The following is a 23,585-nucleotide window of genomic DNA, read 5'->3' as shown; positions in this document are numbered from 1 at the left end:
CATCTCTCGATTGGCCAACAGGTGTAGGACCTTCTTCCAGTCGTTGCATAAATGGAAAGGATTTGAATGGATAGAGGAATGTTCCTTGGCCTTCCAGCAATTGAAGGGATACCTTTCTTGGCCACCTATTATGTCCAAGTCCGAGAAGGAGGAGAGGGTTTATTTGCTTACACTGCTGGGGCCTCACATGCTGTGAGTCTTACTGATACGGGTTGATGATGAGGTGCAGAGATCAGTTTATTATGTAAGAAAATCATTACATAAGGCAGAGGTTCACTACTTACCATTGGAGAAGACCATCTTGGCAGTAGTACATGCTACACGGAAGCTCCCACATTACTTCTAGGCTCACACTGTTATGGTTCTAACCCAACCCCATCTTCGATCACTGCTTTGGAAAGTTGATTACACAGGAAGGGTTGCAAAATGGGAAACGATCCTAGGAGCTTTCAATATTAAATACATGCCTCGCACCTCTGTAAAGGGCCAGGTCCTTACAGATTTGGTGGTTGAGTTTGTTGAGCCTTTGTTAGAAGAAAATGGTGAGAAGCCGAACATGGATGGAAAATCAGTTGGGACAATCTCCTTGCAAGAACCTCTATCTTGTAAGGTGTACGTCGACGGCGTAGCAAACCAAAGGAGATCAAGAGTGAGGCTAGTTATATTATCTCCTAAAAGGATCATCATTGAGAAATCCTTAAGACTAGACTTCTTGGCCATGAACAATGAGGCTGAGTATGAGGCTTTGTTGGTGGGAATGGTTATGGTCCAGAAATTGGGAGGAAGAATAGTGGAGATACTTTCAGATTCGAGTTTAGTTGTAGGCCAAGTAAAGGGAAAACTAGAGGCTAGGGATGTGAGAATGCAAGAGTACTTGAACCAGGCTAGGCACTTGCAGTCAAGATTTGACTATTTTTCCTTACAGTAAATCCCTAGAAGCAGAAATATGCATGTTGATTCCCTTGCCACTCTCACAACCTCCTTGGTGCAAAGTCTACCTAAGGTTATCCTAGTCGAGGATCTATGTAAGCCTACGGAGATGAAGAGGGAAAACGTCTAGATTCATCAAATTACGGTTGGATCTAGTTGGATGGATTCCATTGTATTATTCCTCAAAGATGACATCCTGCCCGTGGAAAAGGGTGTGGCTGATAAAGTGCAAAGAAAGGTTCCACGATTTTAGTTGTTTGATGACCAAAAGTTATACAAGTGCTCTTCTTCTGGGCCATATTTGCTATGTATCCACCCTAAAGCAGTGGAGCCACTCCTAGAAGAGTTGCATGAAGGGATTTGTGGAAGCCATACAGGAGGTAAATCCTTGTCTCACAGGGCCCTTACTCAAGGATATTGGTGGCCCAATATGCAAAGGGAAGCACAATAATACGTGAAGAAGTGTGACCAATGTCAGAGATTTGCTCCCAACATTCATCAGTCAGGGGGCGCTTTTAATCCTCTGTCTAGTCCCTGACCCTTTGCTTAGTGGGGTTTGGACATTGTAGGGCCCTTCCCCAAAACAACAGGAAACAAGAGATGGCTTTTGGTTGGCACTGATTACTTTACTAAGTAGGTTGAAGCTAAGCTACTAGCAAACATTAGGGACGTGGATGCCAAAAGGTTTGTGTGGAAGAACATTGTCACTCGATTTGGGATTCCTTATACCCTCATCTCAAACAATGGACTTTAGTTTGATAGCAAATCTTTCAGAAGGTACTGTTGTGAATTGGGTATCACGAACAGGTATTCTACTCCTGCTTACCCCCAGGGGAATTAGCAAGCTGAGGCTGTTAATAAGGTTATATTGAATGGACTCAAGAAGAGGTTATATGATGAAAGGGCAAATGAGTGGACGAGCTTCCACATGTTCTCTGGACATATCAGACTACCCCTCGTAGGTCGACGAGGGAGACACCCTTTTCAATGACTTATGGGGCTGAGGCCGTGATTCCTCTAGAGATTGGATTCCCGGCGTTGAAGACTAGCTTATTTGCTCCAGGCAACAATGACAACCTATTAGAAAAGAGCCTGGACCTAGTTGAAGAACAGAGAGAAAATGTCATGATTTAATTAGCGTACTATCAGCAAAAGCTCAAACAAGGGTATGATTGAAGTGTGAAGTTAAAACCATTGGCCCCAAAGGACTTTGTATTAAGAAAGGTTGTAGGTACTGCAAAAAACCCAACATGGTGGAAGCTAGAGCCCAATTGGGAAGGGTCATACCGTATCACCTCGATAACATGCATAAGTGCATACTTCCTAGAAGATTTAGACGAAAATGTTGTACCACGACCCTGCAATGTAAATAACCTACGAAGGTACTATTATTAATGAAAGGAAGCTCTGCCATGTTTACATTTATGACACTATGTGTTGCGTTAGTTACTGGTTTGAATATTAAACAGAACCTTGGTTATGCCTAGCTCCTCGGACCACATGCCTTAGGTAAATTAATATTCTGGGCTACTGGTTTTCAGGGCCCATGGCCTTAGAATGTCCTCAGATCATTTGCTCCCATAGGGTATATATGTAGAATTATTTTATCAATTGGGCCTTTCTAGAATATAAGTTTATGGAGGGGTGGTATGTATAAATTTTGAAAAGTCTAATGAGTGAGTCATCAACCCATTTTTCCCTTAGCAAGACACGTGCCCTACCATTTCTTCTTAATCTTTTCTTTACTGCACTAGAATGTTAATCTGTTGTTCTTCTTCTTTGTTCCTCTTTCCTTGTTCACGCATCGGCCATCCTTCACCTCACCAACAGCCCCTTCTTTCTTTCGCCTTCTCTCTCACCGAAACTATATAGATATATCTCTCTAAAGAGGAAATCAAACACTTACACGCTAAAGTTTCAGCTTTAGTTTGCGGGTAAGTAAATAAAAATTATTTCCTTGTATTGGGTAATTTTAATGGTGTAATTGTTTGCTTTATTTTTTCCTTTCTATATTCTCTAATTTGATTTTTAGAAGCTGGAATTTGTGGTTTTGTGTTAGCAATTTGAAAGATTGAAGATATTATGGTTAATTTATTATACTTGGAAAACTGTGAGTTGAGATAATGGATTAAGGATTGTAAAGGTTGTTCTGTATGTCGGTTTATTATGTAATGATGCTATTTCACTATGAAATTTATTTATTAGTTGATTAAGTGTGTGTTTAGCTCCAGCTTAAAAAGCTAGTTTATTTTACTATTCAGCTTATTTTTGCTACTATTCATCTGTTCCACTACACTTGTTGGTACTATTCATGGGTCCCACTGTACTATTTCAGTTAACTTTTACCTTTATCTACAGTACTTTTAGCAAAAAGTTTTCAGTTTCAGCAAAATAAATAGATCCCAAACAGACCCTAAGTTTTATTGTTGGCTTATAATTATAACTTGAACAACATGTTGCTATGAGATTTTTCTGTTTTGTTGCTTGGTGTGGTAGAAGCTTCATAATTCAAAACTTAGTCTATGGATTTTACTGCTTTAGCAAAATAATTCTCTTGATCATTTGATTTATATATATATGTTTATATGTGTTGTTGTGGGAACCTTTTGAGATAGAAATTTAGATTTTTTTAAGTTTGAGAGTTAGGTTGTGATTCATGTATAAGTTTAAATACTTAGGAAGATTTGTTAATAATAAGTTTTGGTCTTTCATTTAGGTGATGAGAACAAGAACGTGAACACTTGAACTCCTCTTATTGAAATCTCCTGTGTCTTTTGCTTTCAAGTAAGGGATATGTAACATATGCGTTTAATAAGTATAAGGATTGTTTAGAAAATTTATTATGCATTAAAACCTTTTAAGTAGAGATGTTACATATAATCATGATTTAAGTAAAGATGTATGTTCATGAATGTTGGGAAATTTAGACCTCGGTTGATTGAATTTACAAGTTTTAAACTCAAGTTGTTAATCAGATTTATTATGAATAAAACTTGTTAAAACAAACAAATATTAATATCATGTCAAAATCATGCAGCGGAAAAGTAAACAAGTCAAGATATAATAACCCAAGAAAACCAATGAAACAAACTAGTTTCACAGTAAAAAAAACCTGGGGGAAACCTTCCCAAAAAGCAATCCACTATAATAAAGAGAAGTTTCAGATCTAGTACAAAACTTTTGTCCCTAGACTTTACAATTCTCGTAGATGAACTTACAGTAGAAACCTTCTATCTCTTCAGAATCTCTAAACTCTTCAATATATGAACGCCACCCTTTTTGCACGGATCCCAATACGTGACTAACCAATGATGCATGACTCTCAGTACGTGACTAACCACCAACTTAAGAAAGACGTTGGCTGCAAAGTTTTTCACTTCATTAACAATGAAGATCAAGAAGCACTTGGTTACAAAACCCTAAGGCGCAAATATGCAGTAGCTTCTTTCAGAGAGAATAAGGCACCCGGTCACTTTTTGCATGTGTTCTCCTTATATTCTCTTATGTGATGACCTTTAAAATAATCTTTGTATGTGTCTAAAGTTGTGAGAAAAGAAACCCTACACAAATATATAAGCATGGGTCGAAAATCAAATCTGAAAAATTGATTTTCGTAATTCTCGATAGATAGTATCTGTCAAGCAACTGTCGAGACCTCGATAGATAGTATCTGTCGAGCAACTGTTGAGACCTCAATAGATAGCTATCTGTCAGGAATCTGTCCAACTTTAATGAACAACCCTTCTTCATTTGTTTCTTGGACAGATTTACATGGCTTCAATACTAGACTTGAACTCTTGTTCTTTTAAGTATTAAACACATCCTAGATCTACCCAATTACAAGTAAAGTATGTTTTGTCAAAGGATTAGCCAATTCTATATTTGACATATGTTCCTAACATAATTTACATATGTCCTAACAATCTCTCCTTTTGGCAATTCGTGACAAAACCACAACAAACAAATTAACATATGAGAGAAGTCATAAATCACTCAACTTATACTCACTTGTTGAATACAATAAAATCTATCCTAACACAAACTCTTGAAAAATTTTGCAAGAGGAGAGTTCATGGCAAGAAGACTTTAACAATCTGTATTTCTGAAACACTTTAAACAAAACTCATCACGACATCTTAGTGTGAAATAGAAATAAAAGATTGCATACAATAAATAAGAAACACGTGTATAAAGAGAGAAAAGAAACAACACATGTAGAGTTAGGTGAAGAAGACATACATCATCATATATATATATATATCAAAGATAAGCACAATGTATGTAAAAATGGTCACAAGACCGATGTACAAGAAGGAGGTAAACACTCCCCCTAACAAGATGAAACATAACTCCCCCTTAAAAAGGCATGTATTTTTCCCTCTAACAGGTAAAATCTTAAAAAGAAATCACATATTCTCCACAATTTCTCCCATTTTCTGTCATGATTGACAAAGGGTACAAGAAGCTAGAAAGCTTCACCCAAGAAATATAAAGATGATCAAAAATGACCGGGGGGTACAAAGAATCCATATAAATGCATGAATGTGATGAAACAAGATGCTATAGATGACAAGATAAAAGAAAGATGCAAAACATGTGAAAAACAATGCATGCAAGAGGATCTCGACAGATCGAGAAGCTGTCAAGTAGCTATCGAGCAGAAGCCAACCTTGATGGATCGAACAGCTATATAGCATCTATCGAGCAAACAGAAAGTTTCTCGATGGATCGAGAATCTGTCGAGAAGCTATCGAGACAAAGCCCAGAAATCTCGATGGATCGAGATTGCGATAACTTCTATCGAGACAAGAAGAAAGAAGGGCTCGATAGATAGCCTAGCTATCGAGAGGTATCGAGAAGCTGTCGAGATTGCTTAAAATCAGTTTTTCAAAGAAGAGAAAAACACAGACATGAATGCTACTCAACCAAAGATCCAATCAACATTATAAGCTCTCAAAATCATCTCTCAACAAGAAAAATGTCAAGCACATAGATCCAAAACACACACACTAAACAAGTCTAACTAATTTTATATTTCAAAAACAAGTTAAGATAGTTTAGTGAGTATACATTGACATATGTATTCCTTGTGATGGCCAAATCACATTGTACTTGCACATGTATCAAAAGTAGCAAAGGATTTTGCGTGTTATGTGTGAAAAACATTGCAAGATTGAATAAGTGTCTACATGTTATGACAATTTGAGATATGAGAAAATCACTTTAACTCACACACAATCATAACAGTTTGATGGGGACTATCACCTTCGAGGTACATCCTATAACTCCCACATCTCCTAGTATACACACTTGCAATCATATGTAAAGCATTTAAATTCTTTTTTGCTTTTTGTTGTTCTTTGCATTCATTTTCTTTTAAGCAAACCATGCATGGGCATATAAGAGATAGAAAAGAAATACCCAATGATGTTAAGCATTTGACATTCCACTTTTGCTATGCCGAAGTATACAAATGTCATTTCATGATTGGTAGGCAACAGTGATGAGATAGTTATTTATGTCTTTTTCTTATGATTTTCTAGTCTTTCCCGTCAAAAAGAGTGATGCGAGTGTTAAGTACAAGAGATTACTTAATCTTACTCATCACAAACACAAGCCACAAAGCTCACTTGCTTAGTTGTGCATAGAGATGCTCATCTAAGCTACAAAAGATACAAAGTTTAGAGAACTTTATTAATCGTCATCCAAGGTACACAAGTACCAATGTATACAAACACACACTGTTTTTGTATTTTTCTGATTTCCCCCCCCCCCCCCTTTTTTTTTTTTTGAAAACAAAACAAAATAAAAACTAAACAACCAAACAAAAACAGACAAACAACATGAAAGTATGAAAGAAAGATTCAAACGCATGAAAGAAAGATGCAGATGCATGAAAGCATAATTCCAAAAACATATTAGAAATCAAGCAAAGAGAATTCTACTTTAGATAGAAAGAATTAAAGTAGAGGACAAACAGAAAAGACAATTAAGTCTTAGGCTCCTTTCTCACTCACATAGCACGAGTCTTTGGCTGTGAATATGAAAAGGCACATGTCCTAGTATGTCTACTAAAGGACATAAAAGAATTAAAATTCTCCTGAATTTGTGTTAAAAAGCTCAAAGCTTTTAATAACTCTCCAAATAAAGGTGTAGGTCCTTGAGAGGAAACCTGTGACCGTTTGGACACCACAATAGTGACAAACATGAGGTCTAACAAAGGATTTAGAATTAGACAAATCAGTTATGGATTTCATACCTTTATCACCTTTCTCAAATTGGGGCACAAAGACAGTCTTTGATCCAAAAGCAGTGGAAGAGGAGGGGCCGAAGGAGACAGCATAGCCAGTCTTTTGAGCACTCAATACCTCATCAAGCTTTGCACTAGACATCCTCTCTATTTGAGTTCTTGCTTGACTAAGCTCAACCTCGAGATTCTTGATCTTCTCTTCTAATGAGGTGCTCTCCACAATAAGAGTCTCAACTAACCTTATAGTCTCATCTAGTTTGACTAACAGATCAGTTTTTTCAGTTTTTACCTTATTAAGCTCTTTTCTACAAAGATGAGAAGTCTTTTCAGATTTTATGAATTCAGTGCATAGCTTATCATAGGCTTCCTGAAGGGTCAATTTCTTGGGTACTTCATCATCAAAAGAATCCTCACTGTTACGAGCACTCTCTATAATCACCTTATCGGTTGAGGCAGCAAAAGCCATAACATGACCACACTTATCCACATACTCATCAGAAGAGTCATTCTCAGCATCACTCCAGGTAGCAACCAACCCTTTATCTTTTGAATTCTTGGTCTTTTCCTTCATAAGATAGTTTGGGCACTCTATCCTCATATGATCAAAACCTTTACACTCATGGCACTAGATGAGAGGTTTCTCATTCTTGCCTTTCCTTGAGGATTTAGATTTCCTAGGAGGTTTGCCCTTATCATTTTTCCTAAATTGAAGAAGCTTGATAATCTCATCAGTTATGAAGGTTAGATCCTCATTCTCATCATCATCATCATCTTCATCTTCAGAGTCTCCAATCTCTTCCTCTATACCCTTAAGAGCCAAGTTTCTACTCTTTCCACTTTTTCCCATTAAACCTAATCCTATCTCATAGGTTTGAAGATTCCCTACAAGCTCAGTCAAAGGAATTTGATAAATGTCCTTCACTTCTTCAATGGCAGTGATCTTGGCATGGAATCTTTCAGGTAAGGACCTAAGGATTTTTCTAACAATTTTGGATTCTGCTATAGATTCTCCAAGGTTGAAGGTAGAATTCACAATATCCTTGAGTTTAGCGTAGAACTCATCAAAGGTCTCATCATCCTTCATTCTTATTTCTTCAAAACTACTAGTGAGTCTTTGAAACTTCACAATCTTTACTGCCTTGTTACCTTCATAGGTGATCTCAAGAATGGTCCATGCTTTCTTGGTAATTTCTGTGGATGATATTTTCTTGAATTCCTCATTGGTCACCTCACAAAACAAAGCATTCAAGGCCCTACTGTTGAAATTTGCTGCTATGATTGTTGCTTCATCCCAATCCATCAACACTTCCTTTGGCTTAATCCAGTCAACTTCAACAGCTTATCATACCTGTTCACCTAGAGCCTACAAAAACACTTTCATACAAACTTTTTAGTACGTATAATTAGTGTCATCAAATAAAGGAGAAATCAAAAAAAATTGTCCACAATCCATGACAATAGGGGTCAAGGATCACACTCAGGAAATTAATCCAATCAAAGTGTACCCACTCTGATACCACTTGTTGGGAAATTTAGGCCCCGATTGATTGAATTAACAAGTTTTAAACTCAAGTTGTTAATTAGATTTATTATGAATAAAAATTGTTAAAACAAACAAACATCAATATTATGTCAAATTCATGCAGCGGAAAAGTAAACAAGACAAGATATGATAACTCAGGAAAACCAATGAAACAAACTAGTTTCACAGTACAAAACCTTTGTCCCTAGACTCTACAATCCCCGTAGATGAACTTACAGTAGAAACCTTCTACCTATTTAGAACCTCTGAACTCTTCAATATATGTACGCCACCTTTTTTGCACAGATCTCAGTACGTGACTAACCAATGATGTGGAAACTAGGAATCTCAGGTTGGAAAATGATCATTTGCGTAAGAAGTTGCGTCGTAAGCAACGAGATGCATCCCCTCCTAGCTCTGAAACTGACTTAAATGAATATTGTAGTTACAGGCAAAGGTCTAGAACACCCTTTAGCGAATCCTTCTCCCTATCTTCACACTTGGAAAGGGAGGATCAGTTTCACAGAAAGAAGGATAAAAGTCCACCCCAGGAGCATGGGGAATGACGCAATGAGTAAGGCATTACGCCAAATTTCTAAGTCACCGTTCACACATAGAATAGATAAGGCTAAACTCCCTCATCGTTTTACGTAACCAGCTTTTACCATTTATAATGAGAAAACCAACCCAGTAGAGCATGTCAGTCATTTCAACTAGAGGATGGCTATGCATTCCAAGAATGAAGCCTTGATATGCAAGGTTTTTCCCTCTAGTTTGGGACCTGTTGCGATGAAGTGGTTCGACAAACTGGATGAAGGGCCAGTAAGCTCTTTTGAAGAGTTAACTAGGGCTTTTGGACCCCGATTTGTTACATGCAGCAGAGTTCCTCAGCCTTTGGATTCTTTGCTATCTATGGTGATGAGAGAGGGTGAGACCTTGAAAACCTATTCAGAGAGGTACTGTGAGATGTTTAATGAGATAGATGGAGATTTTGAAGATGTAGCAATAAGAACATTTAAAGTGGGCCTTCCCACTGACCACGACTTAAGAAAGTCTCTTACAATGAAGCCCGCATGAAGTATGCGTCAACTCATTGATCGAATTGATGAGCATAAATAGGTTGAAAAGGATCAGCAGCAAGGGAAGGGGAAGGCAAAAGTTGCTCCCCCTGATCGAAGAGATTCTCAGGCAGAGAGGTTTAACCATAACCGACTTAGGAGAGATTTTACTAGCCACACTAGGCGTCCAAATGCTCAGTGGTCAGCTTCATGTTTAAGGAGCCAGTTCACCAAATCCTTGACAAGATAAAGAGTAAGCCTTATTTCAAATGGCTAAACAAAATGGGAGGCGACCCCACCAAACGCAACCAAAGTCTTTATTGTCAATATCATCAGGATCATGGGCATACCATCAAAGATTGTAGAAATCTCCATGACCACTTGGAGCAACTAGTCAAAGCTGGAAAGTTGAAGCAATTCATGCATCAACCCTCTAGGTAGGGCAGTCAGACTGGATCGGTGTATCAAAGGGAATCTTTATCGAGGCCACCATTAGGAACTATTAATATTATTTTTGCAGACTTATGTCAGACTGGGGGATACCCTTTTGGGGTCATGTCCATAGCAAGACCACATACCGAGGACCAAGTCCCTGAGTTTAAGTAGGGAAGGTTGGAAGTCAAACCAACCTTGGGTTTTTCTTTTTTAATGAAGACAAGATTGAGACTTATAAACCACATAACGATGCCCTAGTGGTAACCCTTCATATTGGACGGTATAATGTGAAAAGAGTCCCAGTAGACCAAGGAAGCAGAGCTGATATTTAAGTATGACTCCCCTTTGGTGGGATTTGATGGGAAGACGTTTATACCAAAGGGCACGATCAAGTTGCCTGTATAGACTGGGTCCGAGGTGGTCGAAGTAAACTTTATAGTGGTGGATGCCTATTCACCTTACACTACTATCCTGGCAAGACCGTGGCTCCATGCCATGGGAGTTGTGTCTTTGACTTTGCATATGAAGGTGAAGTACCCCTCAAGGATGCAGGTCGAGGAATTGGTAGGAAGTCAGGCCATGACTAGGTAGTGTCTGGTCGCCACTGTTAGATATCAGTCAGAGGATAGAGCCTTGGCTTCCCAAAAGGAAGCTTCATAGCAATTAACAGAAGTAAGTAAACCCCCAAATACTGGAGAAGGGGGAATGATGTGTGAAGATCTCGAGAAGGTAGTCATTGATACTAACACAGAAAAGTATTTTCAAATTGGGGTTCAGTTTCCCCCCAAGAAAGAGACAAATTGTTGGCTTTCCTTAGGAAGAACGTTGATGTTTTTTCTTGAAGTGCGTATAAAGCCCTAGGGATGGATCCAGAGTTTATTTGTCATCATTTGAATGTAAACCCAATGGTTGTACTTAAAAAGCAACCACCTCGGCACTCCTCAAAAGAGTACGCTGAGGCCGTTAAAGAAGAAATAAATAAGCTTAAGCATGCGAGAGCAATCAAGGAGGTGTTTTATCCAGAATGGTTGGCTAATATAGTTGTGGTAAAGAAGAAGTCAGGGAAGTGGAGAGTATGTGTGGATTTCACTGATTTGAATAAAGCTTGCCCTAAAGACCCCTTTCCGATTCCTCAGATTGACCAATTGGTTGATGCTACGATCGGACATCCTAGGATGAGCTTTCTGTATGCCTTTCAAGGATATCATCAAATACCATTGGCCCTGACCGACCAGGAAAAAACAGCGTTTTTAACCCCTACTAGAAATTTCATTATCGGGTAATGCCTTTTGACTTGAAAAATGCTGGGTCTACCTATCAGAGGATGGTAACTAGAATGTTTGAGTCTCAACTCAAGAAGAATGTAGAAGCATATATTGACGACATGGTCATGAAGATTAAATTGGTAATCAAGCATTTAAGTGATCTGGAAAGTGTGTTTGAAGTGCTAAGAAAACATAAGTTACTCCTCAATGCCTCGAAAGGCTCTTTTGGTGTTAGTTCTGGCAAGTTTTTAGGGTATATGATTATTCATTGAGGAATAGAGGTTAACCTTGATCAAATTAAGGCTATAAGTAACTTACGACCTCCTTAGAATCCTAAGGAAGTTCAAAAGTTGACTGAAATGACTACTGCCTTAAATAGGTTTATTTCTTGATCGGCAGACAGGTGTAGACCATTTTTTCAGCTCCTTCACAAGTGGAAATTATTTGAGTGAACTCAAGAATGTAGTCTTGCCTTTGAGGAGATAAAGGAATATCTATCTCATCCTCCTATCCTTTCTAGACCAAAGAAAGAGGAAGTTCTTTTTGCTTACATCGTAGTTACATGTTATGCAGTCAGTCTAGTTTTGGTAAGGATGGAAGCCGAGGTACAGAAATCGGTCTATTACGAGAGTAAGTCTTTACAAGAGGTAGAGATCCGTTACTTGCCATTGGAGAAGGCCATTTTGGCCATTGTGCACTCTACGAGGAAGCTCCCTCATTATTTTCAGGCGCATACGGTAGTGGTCTTCACCTAACTCCTTTTGCAATCGTTACTTCAGAGGTCTGATTACATAGGAAGAATAGCTAAATGGGGAACGATCCTAGGAGCATTTGACATCAAGTATTTGCCTTATACGACCATTAAAGGGCAGGTGCTAGTAGACTTAGTAGCGAAGTTCACTGAATGCCCTGAAAGGGTTACCGCCGAGGTGAACGAATCATTGGGGTATGCAGGTCACAGCAATTACTGTCCCTGGACAACCAATATGGAAGCTTTATGTAGATAGGGTGGCCAACCAGAAGGGGTCAGGTATTGGAATAGTCCTGGTATCCCCAGAAAAGATTACCATTGAGAAATCTTTGAGGTTGGGTTATTTAGCCACAAATAATGAGGCTGAGTATGAAGCCCTGTTAACTGGGATAACTATGGTGAAAAAATTGGGAGGTAAAGTTGTGGAAATTTTCTTGAACTTAAGGTTGGTCGTTGGACAAATTAATGGTGAGTTGGAAGCCAGAGACCAGAGGATGCAAGGGTATCTTAATAAAGCTTGGCGATTGCAGTCTAGCTTTGGATCCTTCTACAAAAGTGAATGTTCCCAGAAAACCCCTGAACTCAAAGGTTTTAAGATCAATAGAATTGAGCTCAATATGCCATGGAAAATGGGTGCAATTCTAGTGAACAATCAATGTCTTCAGCCGAAAGAGTTGATGGCCATGTATGCAGAGTCTCATAGGCAGCCTACAATTTCTCAACACTAGCCACCAAGCACTCAAAGTTCATACAACCTGAAAGGATACTCTCCACGTCATTATTTGTATCTAAAATTACATTACTCAAGTCAAGGGTAGCCAAAGAGCTTAATAAGTTTGTGTGCTCAAGAAAGGGTCTAAATGTGCATGCTCCTAGGTGCAAATGCTTCAAGTGAGAGTGAAGCAAATGACAAGGGAAACTATAGTTTTCACTTCGTTGGTAGAAAGAAGAAAAGTAAAGATCAGCAATTTTCTTGGCCTCCATTCTAGCAGCGAAGGTAACCCAATTATCTATATGAGAAGCAGACTCATTGCCAAGACAAGAAGTGAACCATGAGTTTTCCTATCTTTGGAGCCATATATTGCTGCAAAAACTGATCAACTAATGTGAGAAATCTAGGCTTAAGTTCATTTACAAAATTTGCAGGCAATGTATCGAAGTAGCCTTTGTTTTCATCATATTCAATTCCAAACATGGTAAATAGATCAAACTGAAGAGTGGAGATGGGTGCTGAAAGATGTCTCCATCTAGGTGACAGTGACCTTGCCTTAACAGCATCTCTTAGAGTTAGAGAGGAGAGAATGTTGATGAGAATGTCATCTGGTAATTCACTGATATGGTCACTCATTCTCTTATGATCCTCAGCACCAACCACCTAGCTAGCAAACATCAGGAATATACATCATATTAGCAGCAGCCAGCACAGTTTGTGTTTTCTGGTGAAAACAATTTCATGCAGAGAGAATTTTTCTTGGAAAAAATGGATAATAGCTAGGCTATTGATAAATTTCAAAGAATAATTTGATTTCTTAGGATAAACTATAAAAATTATATGTAGTCCACTACTACTACAGTAGTTAAAAAGCATACATAAAAATGCAAGGCAGACGCCAAATAAAACTCAGTCTACGAAACAAGACATTTGGACTAAAATATTATTTGGGTCTAAAAAGCTTAGACATAATTTTTGCCACAATTGATCAGGTGATCAACTTTTAGTCAAAGATAAAAAGTGATGGGTTAATGCGTAGTTTAGGTTCTGAATATCAAATACCAAATCTAAAGCAATAAAGATAAAAAGTAGTAAGCACTCGGGGTGAGTTGATATTCTTTAGGTTTGAAGGTTCTGCCAATAGACTATATTTCAGAATACGCCTCGTTAGAATGAAACTTAGCCGCTAAAACAAACTCCTTACTACTACTGCCACTTCCATCGAGATTGACCTGAATTACCTCCTCTTTGTCATTCATGGAAACTCCATTCCATTTGCTTAGAATAGACTCCATAAAGTAGACAGAGAAAATAGAAGAAAAGAGATGAAGAATAAAGGCTTAACAAAAAAGAACAATGTTTCCACACCCCAAAAGAAAACCCTACAAATTAGGGCTGTAAATGAATCAAGCCGATCATGAAAAACTTGGGCTTGACTTTATAAAAAGCTCGTTCATGTTCGTTTGTTTATAAATAAGCCAACATTGAGATTCAGTTTAAGGCTTGTTTGATAAACAAGCCGAGCCCAAACAAAAATATATATATATATATATATATATTTGTGAACAAGCTTTTGAACAATAGGGCTCGATAAAAACATGCCAAGCTTAGGCTCATTTATAGCTTGATATATGTTTACTAAATATGCTCATTATTATGACATTACACATATGTTTTAGAATGTTAATTTATAGCTTGTTTATTCATATATGTTTTGGAATGTTAATTTATTTAGATTTGTGAAGATTATAATTGCATAGATGACAAATGTGGATGTAAAAATTGTATTTTGAACAATTACTCAAGCTATAAACAATGAATGATGAATGGATGGATTTAATTATGTAAAGTTGTAATTTGAACAATTTCTAATCACGGGTGGAATTAGAAGCATGATAAAATGAGTATATTATTATTTCTTGTTTACTTGATTTTTGGTGATATAAGCATTTGATGATGAAATTTTTTTTGGATCCCAAGCTAAAAAGCTTGACTTGAGCTCGAGTTTGAGCTCAAGCTTGGCTTGACTAATTAATCAAGCCGAGCTTAAACTTTTTGGCATTCTCATGAGCTCGAGTTCAAACATTATTTTTAGGTTTGTCTCAAGCTCGAATCAAGCTCGTGCATTTGATTTTTATTGACAAGCCAAGCTCAAACGTGTACTACTCGACAAAGTTTGGCTCGTTTACAGCCCTACCTACAAACTCTACCAATAACATTGAGAAGGCCAATTGTAAGTAGGGGTGTGCGCGGTTCGGTAGAGGCGGTTTTTTTCTAAATTTATTACCGAACCAATAGAGATTGGTTTTTTCATAATTGGAATCGATACACACCACTAGGGTCTGTTTGATCGGTTTGAAATATTAAAAAAAACTGTTTTTTTAATAATAAAAGAATTGGGCACATATATCAACCTGTTCAAAATTGGGCACACATAATCTGTTCACATATACTTGTTCAAGATTTCAAGTAATCTGTCTTTTAATACTTGTTCACATATATCAACCTGTTCAAGATTTCAATATATCAATATATCCAAAAAAAAAAATTGTTCAACAAATTTGTTCACATAAAAAAAAAAAAAATCTATTCAACAATAAAAAAATCTGTTCACCCAAATAGTAATGATCCAAACTATCCAAATTTTTTCATTTCATTCACCATGCAAAAATATTTTGAAATTGTCTGAATAAGAATTCAACTCCCAAAATACTATCATGTAGCATATAATATCATTAGTGTCACTGTGTGTGTCAGTGTCAATAACAATAAGTGTTAATATATCCACTTAATAACGTATTATAGAACCATTTGTCACTGTCCACAAATGCCAAAAGAAAGATATACAAATTAAATTAGCATTTAGGCAAAAGAATGCTAATTGCTTGTATCCCCAAAAATAATCCCACCCATGAATACCTAAATAACTACCATTAGTGAAAAGTCCACTACCAATAACATGTACAAATATAATTAACATATAGGCAAAAGAATGCTAATTCTTGTAAGTCCGTTGTCCAGTAAGTCTGTGCACTATGCATCATTCTAGAACTCCTACAAAATACTAAACAAAACAAAATAAACACGTATTAATAAGAATTGTTTATGAACAATAGAATATTTATAATTAACACAAACGAATGATAATAGCAAGTATACTTATATAATACTAACTACTAACTAACTCCAAGCAAAGAGTAGCACATCACTCATCATCATCCAACACAACGGTGCTTGGATCCTCCTCTATAGGCATTGGGAAAACCGATGCAATTTCTACAATCCCATTCAAAATAAAATGATTCGTAAGCATTGAGCAAATAAATAAGCAATTGATATATACAACAAACAAAATGAACATATATTTACCAGTATCAATCTCAAAACCATCCATATCCTCCACATTATCCATGCACTCCCGAAGCTTTATTGGTCCTTTTTCCTTTGCATCCTTCAACCAATTTTGGGTACAAATAAAGGCTTCAACTATGTTAGGAGATAGTGAACTACAGAACGAATCCAAAACATGCCCCCCCGTACTAAAAGCAAACTCGGATGCAACTGTAGAGACAGGAATAACCAACACATCACGGGCGATTTGGGAAATGACTCGATATCTAGAAGAATTCATTTTCCACCACATCAAGATGTCAAAATCTTCCACATCAAGGTCCTCAGAAGATTCCAACAAATACCTATCCAACTTAGATTTGGTTTCCACACTGTCCTCGTCCGCCAAGTGTTGCTTAAACCTATTATTATAACTTTTAATACGATCAGACAATGAAGCATTGCCAACACTTGGCCTGGAGTCCCTAAACAATGAAGCACCACTACCAGTAGAACTCGAAGCTCCATTTTGACCCACTCTCTCCACATACAACCTCTTCAATGCATCCTAAACCTTAGAGCTCATCGCATCCCCCTTGTCCTTTCCATACCACTCCCTAAACCAAAACTTTACACACTTCAATCTATACCTTAGGTCAAGAATAACAGCAACAAAAAGTATCAAATTGATATTATCTATACTTCCCCAATACTTATCATATTTTTTTTTTCATCTCTACCGCCATACTCTTCAAGAGTGGATCCCCATACTCGATGCATGCTTTGCGTCTCCGATGTCCTCACCGCACTGGCATCGGAGCTCCAATCGTGTTCTGATCGCCGGTGTCGGCTCCATCAGTCGATGCCAGTGGCAGTGTGGGATGGTCGGCACCAGTCGGTCTTGTCAACTCCGGTGATGGTTTGCACACTCCTAATTGTAAGTTTCAAGTGTCAACAAACAGGCCCAATCCTTTCTCAAACAATCAATGTTCTTTCACCCATACATCTAATAAAAATCATAAGAAGAGTTAATGACAATCGGCCCTATCACTAATTTCTTGAAAACAAAAACGGCCCATTTCCTATATGTGTTGAGATTCTAGTCAGCCATATTGGTAAGAGAATTACCTAAAAAAAAAGGCTAAAGACTCTTTGATTTTTGGCGTAAATGCACTTTTGATCCCTACATTTTGCACTTTTTTTTTCATTTTGGTCCCTATATTTTATTTTTACCACTTTTAGTCTCTAAACCAATTAACGCATGACATTTAAGTCTTTACCACCAGCCAACTAACGAAAAAAGCTGAGGTGATAGATGGAACACCTTATTAGCTAACGTGACGCTGATGTGGCACTGATGTGACGATTTAAAAAATTATTTGACATTTTTATATGCCACGTTAGCATTTTAATTTTTTATAAAAAGCCATGTTAGACAATTTAAACCAAAAAAGAAAATAAATTAAAAAACAATTTTTTTTTTTTTTTTTTTTTTTTTTACTTTCATTATTTTTTCTTAAGAACTGAAGTTGTTCTTCGTGTTCTTCCTAAATCCATGAAATAAACCAATCTCCAGCAAACCCCAAATCCAAATCCAACAACCAAATCTACTCCATTAAATCTAGAAAAACAATAAATAAATCCAAGAAATCAAACCAAACCATAAATAAATCGAAGAAATAAACCCATAAACCCAGTAACCAATTCAATCTCTAGCAAACCCATAAACCCAGAATTTTTCTTTAGAAACAAACACACAAAAAACCCCTTAAAAACAAACAACTCCACGTTGTCTCCAAAAAAACAAAAATACAAACAAACTCAGAACAAGAGCAAGGATACCCAAATCTAAACAAACTTAAGTCTTAAACAAAGCCAGATACCCACTCATGCAAGTTTCAAACAAACCCAGATACCCACTCATGGGCAATGGATTCTCTTCTTGATGCCTGCCAGGACCACCACTAGCGATGTTCCCATTTTCCATCCAAACACCATCCTCCACCGAAACCTCCAACAAATCAAACCCATAAACCCATAAAATCATCAAACCCACATAAAAAAACAAACCCAGAAATTTAAAATCGATTAAACACTCCGTATCGGTGAAAGCGACATAAGACGGCGTCGTTCGTTCCCTTAGTCGTTAGCTATGATCTCGACAAGGTCGTGCTTCCAAACTACAACGCACAAGTAGGTCTTGCCGAGATCAATTTCAATGGCAGGACCCTCTCCTTTAACAAACATTTTTTTTTGTACAGTCAAGATTCAACAATCTGAAAAGAAATCTACAAGCTCTTTCTGAAAGAAACGAAGAAAAAACAGAGAGCTGTGATAGAATTTTTAGAGTTTTTGAGATAGAATTGTGTTGAGAATGAAGGAGGGCCTTTTATTTTTGTGTTTGTGTTTGTTTTTTAATTAGATTTTTTTTTTAAACCATTTTTTAATTAGATTTAAGTTTTGTTTTTTAATTTATTTTCTTTTTTGGTTTAAATTTTCTAACATAGCTTTTTATAAAAAATTAAAATGCTGACGTGGCATATAAAAATGCCAAATAATATTTTTTAATAATATTTTAATCGCCACATTAGTGCCACGTCAGCTAATAAGGTGTTCCATCTGCCACCTCAGTTTTTCCCGTTAGTTGGCTAGCAGAAAGAACTTAAATGTCACGCATTAATTGATTTAGAGACTAAAAGTGCTAAAAATAAAATATAGGGACCAAAATAGAAAAAGTGCAAAATGTAAGGACCAAAAGTACATTTATGCCTATTTTCTATCATAACAATTAACAAAAGATATTTTCTTCCATCTACTTTTCCACTTTCAAACCAAATACCATAAGGAAAAACTAAAATACCTTCTATTCTTCCACTTTTCTATCGTTCTTCATTTTTTATCATCTCACTTTCCATTTCTCCAACTAAATGGGAAAACTAAGGCACTTCCTATTAAATAATCAAAGGAGGTTTTCACAATCATTTTCAAGTGTCCTGCATGCCTAGTTCCCATAGAAGAAGTGTCCTAAAAATCAAAGCTCAACTTCTATTGCATGAATGTTCTTTCCAAATGACCAAATAGCCAATTTTATCAGTTCTCAAAATTTTCCTTTGCTTAATACGTACGCAGGTCTCTTGCTCGTTATCCATACACATTCCAAGTATTAGTTATACAGTATTTGTTACACGAATTAGATCACTAGACCATAAGAATTTTTAATTTCTTACAAATTCAAAGCCAAAAATATTCCAATACCCGGACAAGTTTAACTAAGGTATTGCAATGGCTTGATGTTGAATAATTGTTTTTTTTCCTCCCCAAATTTATGCAACGTTACAAGCCGTGTGGAGAGTATCAACCAAATCCCCCCCCCCCCCCCCCCCCCCCCCCCCCCCCCAACACACAAATAGAGCTACAATCCATATATTAGCAATTTTCAGAAAACAAAACTGAAAACCGCATCACACTTGCACCTGCAGGTGCATATGCAGTTTTTACACCTCCACCGCTGTTGGCATTGCGGCAACCACATTTGGTAGTCAGTTTTGGTTGGTTCAAGTATAGTCGTGTGGTTAGAGAAGCTTTTTAAACACCCCTAGATCACGGACCCAAAAATAAAAAAAAAACAAGTAAACAAAAAAATAAATAAACAATAAAACAAGAAAACAACACAAAGCAAGTTTCCGTGTTTTGCAAGGAATCGGCGGGGCTGATTGTTTTCATCTTCTTCAGAAGGACCTTAGGTTCTCCGACGAGACGGCCTTCTTGTACCACGACTCCCAGAACCTCCTTCATCATCCCGCTGTGATCGACTTGGACAAGCTCCAACTCTAAGCCTTTCAAACCATTTCTCCAAAGTTTGGACAAGAGACGGTGAGCTTGCCAACTGGGCCCTCTGCAAGGATAAATGATCTAAGAACCCAGCTTCACAAATTGCAAACATGGAATCTACAAAAGACAAAAGAGCAAGAACACACCGAAGAGACCTTTTGGTCCGATTGGGTATAAACGGCTTGTTTAAGAGATTCAATCATCAACATGCTCTCATCAACAAGATGAACCCCAATCTGCATGAAGAGAACTATTAGGTATGCACCAAAAGTGGAAAGCATGACTAGATGAATGCAAGACATACTGGGCCTGTCCATAGAACATTTGGAGCTTGTTTTGGCCTTTCAAGTTGCATACAACTGATAGATCCATCTTGATTCTTCACTTGGCAAGACCATGGAGGAAACTGAGGTACCTCTCCAGGAAAGAACCACTGGGGTCTTCAACATGACTAGAGGGTTGAGAAGCAGTCCTTTCAAGCGATGAACCTTCATAATCAGAACTATGCTCTACAGAATGAGCAGCAAAATTTTCCCCATCAACTTCAAAATTCACATCTATTCCCTTTCCAGTTTCAAATTGCTGCCCCAAATTCTGACCAATGTTAATTTTGTATGATCTCACAACACCTACCCTACAGTGAACCTTGAGGCAATCATTTTTGAGGTAGTCAGATGTCTCTAGATCAGTTCTTTTGATAAATCGCTTGTAACCCCTGCAACATCCAACAAACAAAACTATTATACCACACTTGCCACTTGATTACATTAAATGAGAAATGAAGCAAAGGTATACAATTGAAAATGATTGCATAAATATTAACATAATAGCATAAAAACATTACGCCCACAAGATGCATATAGTAGTCATCGAATCAAACATAGTTGTCACCTGAAAAGTTCATGGTAGGTATCACGCCTAATCAACAAGATTTTGTCATCACAAATTCACAACACAATATGTGGTGAGCTAATTAGATGAGCCAAATATTACATCTTGCTTCTATTAATCTCTTCAATAGCTCAAAATGAAACCATACACAATAAATAAACATTAACGCCACTACATTTTCAAAGTATTCATCTACAAAATTATATACATCTAGCCAAAGAATTACATATAAGAGAGTTCACAACTCCTTACAGGTACTCAAAAAAAATTCATAAATCAGAAAAACACCCTCTGTCTGGTTCCATCTAATTCTAATGCGATATGGAATAATAAGATTATTCTACCGATCTCAATTTAATCTCATGGATATGTTTGTTGTAACGTTGTTTGTTGCTAAGCTCTCTAGAAATTTATGAGTCTAACAATAGATGCTTGTTGCTTCATATTTTGTACATCATTTGTACCTATCAAAAAATATATTTTATACATTATTTGGCTTTCTTATGTCATATAGCTGGGAGGCGGAAAAGAGTTCATGTAGCAGACCCCTACTAGTCGAGAAAGTTACTCATCCAGCAAGCTAACATCATATGGAATAAAGGCTTTAATGATTCAAGTAATCCACACAAATTTTGAACAGTGTTTGCCAGGAAATTACATCTTTACATAAACAATAAGGGGTTCGCGAATTAACAATCCTAGCTAGCTCTAAAATTCAAGCCTAGAAAACCATTACCTATCAAATTCAACAAGCATACCACCACCCACTTGTACGTATCAACCTCTTTCAAAACTTCAGTTCTACAACAACAATAACAAAAATTCATAATCTTACCATTGGTTTCTGTCCACAATTCATGCAATTGCTCTTATACTTAATCAAATTATTATTAGCTATAACAATAAAAATGGTAACATTGTGCGTAATTGTGTTTTGTACAGGGCCAGCATCCTATAAGCAATTACTCCCTGCGTCTTATACTAAATGAAACTTTGTAAATGGTATGCATTTAATTTTAAAAAATCAACATGATATTTTTTTCATGAGTCATTAAGTCGTTCAAAATGAAGTAACAGATGCAAGCATGGGGGTACTATTTCAAACAAACATCATCCAACAAAGAACCTTTTTAGAGAGAACTTATATACAGTACTTTATATGCAATCCTGCAGTACATTAGATTCCTCAATTGAATAGCATTGTCCACTAAAACACAAACAATTCTATTTTTTCCCATGACCATATAATTCAAAATAATCATGTGATTGAATTTAATTAAGGGAAAAAGTTAGTAAACCATTTTTAAAAAGTTTTTATGGAAAAAAAAAAAAAAAAAAGTAATTAATATTTTCAAAGCTTTTTCAATTTCCTAGTAAAACTTTCATGGTTTATTCCCCGTTACCTCCATTACTTTTTAAATTGAACATGTCATTTTGTTTTAAATATACAGTGATAAGTGATAATAAATTTTAATCTCCACATTTTATTTTGTTAATAGATAATGTGACAAACTCTCGTTAAAACAAAAAATAAAAGAGGATTCCTTTTAAAAAATACTAGAAGTAAGGCAAACCCATTAACATTAACACACTTAGCAAAAATAAATAAAAACCCACTACATAAACATGACAAACACTATCATAATCATAACAATTATAATCAAGATCATAAAATAAATAAATAAAAGACCCAAATTTAAAAAGAATAATCGATTACCACATGCTACCGCGATTTTTGATCGTGTAAGGCCCACTTTCCGGCGTCCTCCCGAATGGGGTGTGAACCTTATGCCTATTTTTCCCACTCTGATCCAATAGCATCAATTCAAAAAGCGCTCTCACAGAAGTGTCTTTGCTCGCCAAAACTATAAACAGCGAAACATACGTATCATTGTCCACATTCTTGCCGTCCGGGTAAAAATAGATCGCCCAAGAGTACCCGCCGAAGGTGAAAGAATCGGACTCCACGTACTTTCCAATCCCCATACCTTTCACGAGTGAGTACCCTGAGATGCTGAACCTGTGGGATCCATTCACCGTCTTTGTAATCGACGTCGATGTCGTCGGAGTTGACCAAGACAAAGAAGATGAAGAAGAAGAACTCACTAACATGGACTCCCAACAAGGAAATATCGACTGAGAATTAGGAGAGACAATTCGTCCCATTTATCGAGAGGATCGAGATAGAGATAAAAATTTTGATGTTTGGTTGCTGAGAAAATCTAGGATTTGATCAATTATTGGAGAGAGAAGTAGCTAAACTATGACTTTTTTCATATTATTTTGTCTAGCCGTTAGGTAAAATATACCATTTTTTTTTTATCAGATTTTTTTTACTTGAGTAAATTATAACTTATCTCACCTGGGATTTTGTCAAAATTTAATTTGTCTACTTGTTATTTAAAATTTGATACTTTACCTATCTGAAGTTTGACTGAAATTTAAATTGTCTACCTGGAGTTTGAAATCTCATAATACAAGTGTTCTGTTGGATTCTTTTTAACTTATTTAATCTTGTCCGGTTATATTTTTTGTGTTTTTGGAGGAGAGAAAAATAAAAGTGAAGCAAAATTGCATATTTAGGCTCCGTTTGGATACAGCTGAAACTGA

The 23,585-nt window shown here is 36.7% G+C and overlaps 2 protein-coding genes across 3 annotated transcripts; both read right to left on the bottom strand.

The window, feature by feature from the left end:
- Nucleotides 1-13,238: 13,238 nt before the first annotated feature.
- Nucleotides 13,239-14,218, bottom strand: LOC126708249 (putative F-box/FBD/LRR-repeat protein At5g22670). The gene is made up of 2 exons (XM_050408052.1): nt 14,165-14,218; nt 13,239-13,586 (listed from the first exon to the last, which is right to left on the bottom strand). Exons 1-2 carry the CDS (start codon nt 14,216-14,218, stop codon nt 13,239-13,241), a joined length of 402 nt encoding a protein of 133 aa, XP_050264009.1.
- A 5,442-nt stretch (nt 14,219-19,660) lies between these two features.
- LOC126709782 (BTB/POZ and MATH domain-containing protein 1-like) lies at nt 19,661-23,244 on the bottom strand. Of its 2 annotated transcripts, none has more exons than XM_050410120.1 (4): nt 22,693-23,244; nt 20,389-20,799; nt 20,231-20,320; nt 19,661-20,148 (listed from the first exon to the last, which is right to left on the bottom strand). In XM_050410120.1, exons 1-2 carry the CDS (start codon nt 23,139-23,141, stop codon nt 20,466-20,468), a joined length of 783 nt encoding a protein of 260 aa, XP_050266077.1. In that variant the 5' UTR covers nt 23,142-23,244; the 3' UTR covers nt 19,661-20,148; nt 20,231-20,320; nt 20,389-20,465. The 2 variants fall into 2 exon arrangements, with proteins under 2 accessions (XP_050266077.1, XP_050266078.1); XM_050410121.1 differs by having other exon boundaries at nt 20,240-20,320.
- Nucleotides 23,245-23,585: the final 341 nt, after the last annotated feature.

The sequence above is a fragment of the Quercus robur genome, chromosome 12 (assembly GCF_932294415.1).
Source record: "Quercus robur chromosome 12, dhQueRobu3.1, whole genome shotgun sequence".
In the NCBI taxonomy this organism is placed as follows: domain Eukaryota; kingdom Viridiplantae; phylum Streptophyta; class Magnoliopsida; order Fagales; family Fagaceae; genus Quercus; species Quercus robur.
Note: the sequence above shows the minus strand (reverse complement) of the source record. Positions and strands in the feature narration are given on the sequence as shown.

Excerpts from the sequence above, each read along its gene's own strand:
- LOC126708249 (XM_050408052.1), bottom strand. The coding sequence starts at position 14,218 with ATGGAGTCTATTCTAAGCAAATGGAATGGAGTTTCCATGAATGACAAA. Across the intron at positions 13,587-14,164 it reads CCATGAATGACAAAGAGGAG|GTGGTTGGTGCTGAGGATCA; the intron begins GTAATTCAGGTC and ends TTTGCTAGCTAG.
- LOC126709782 (XM_050410120.1), bottom strand. The coding sequence starts at position 23,141 with ATGGGACGAATTGTCTCTCCTAATTCTCAGTCGATATTTCCTTGTTGG. Across the intron at positions 20,800-22,692 it reads AAAAATCGCGGTAGCATGTG|GGGTTACAAGCGATTTATCA; the intron begins GTAATCGATTAT and ends TGGATGTTGCAG.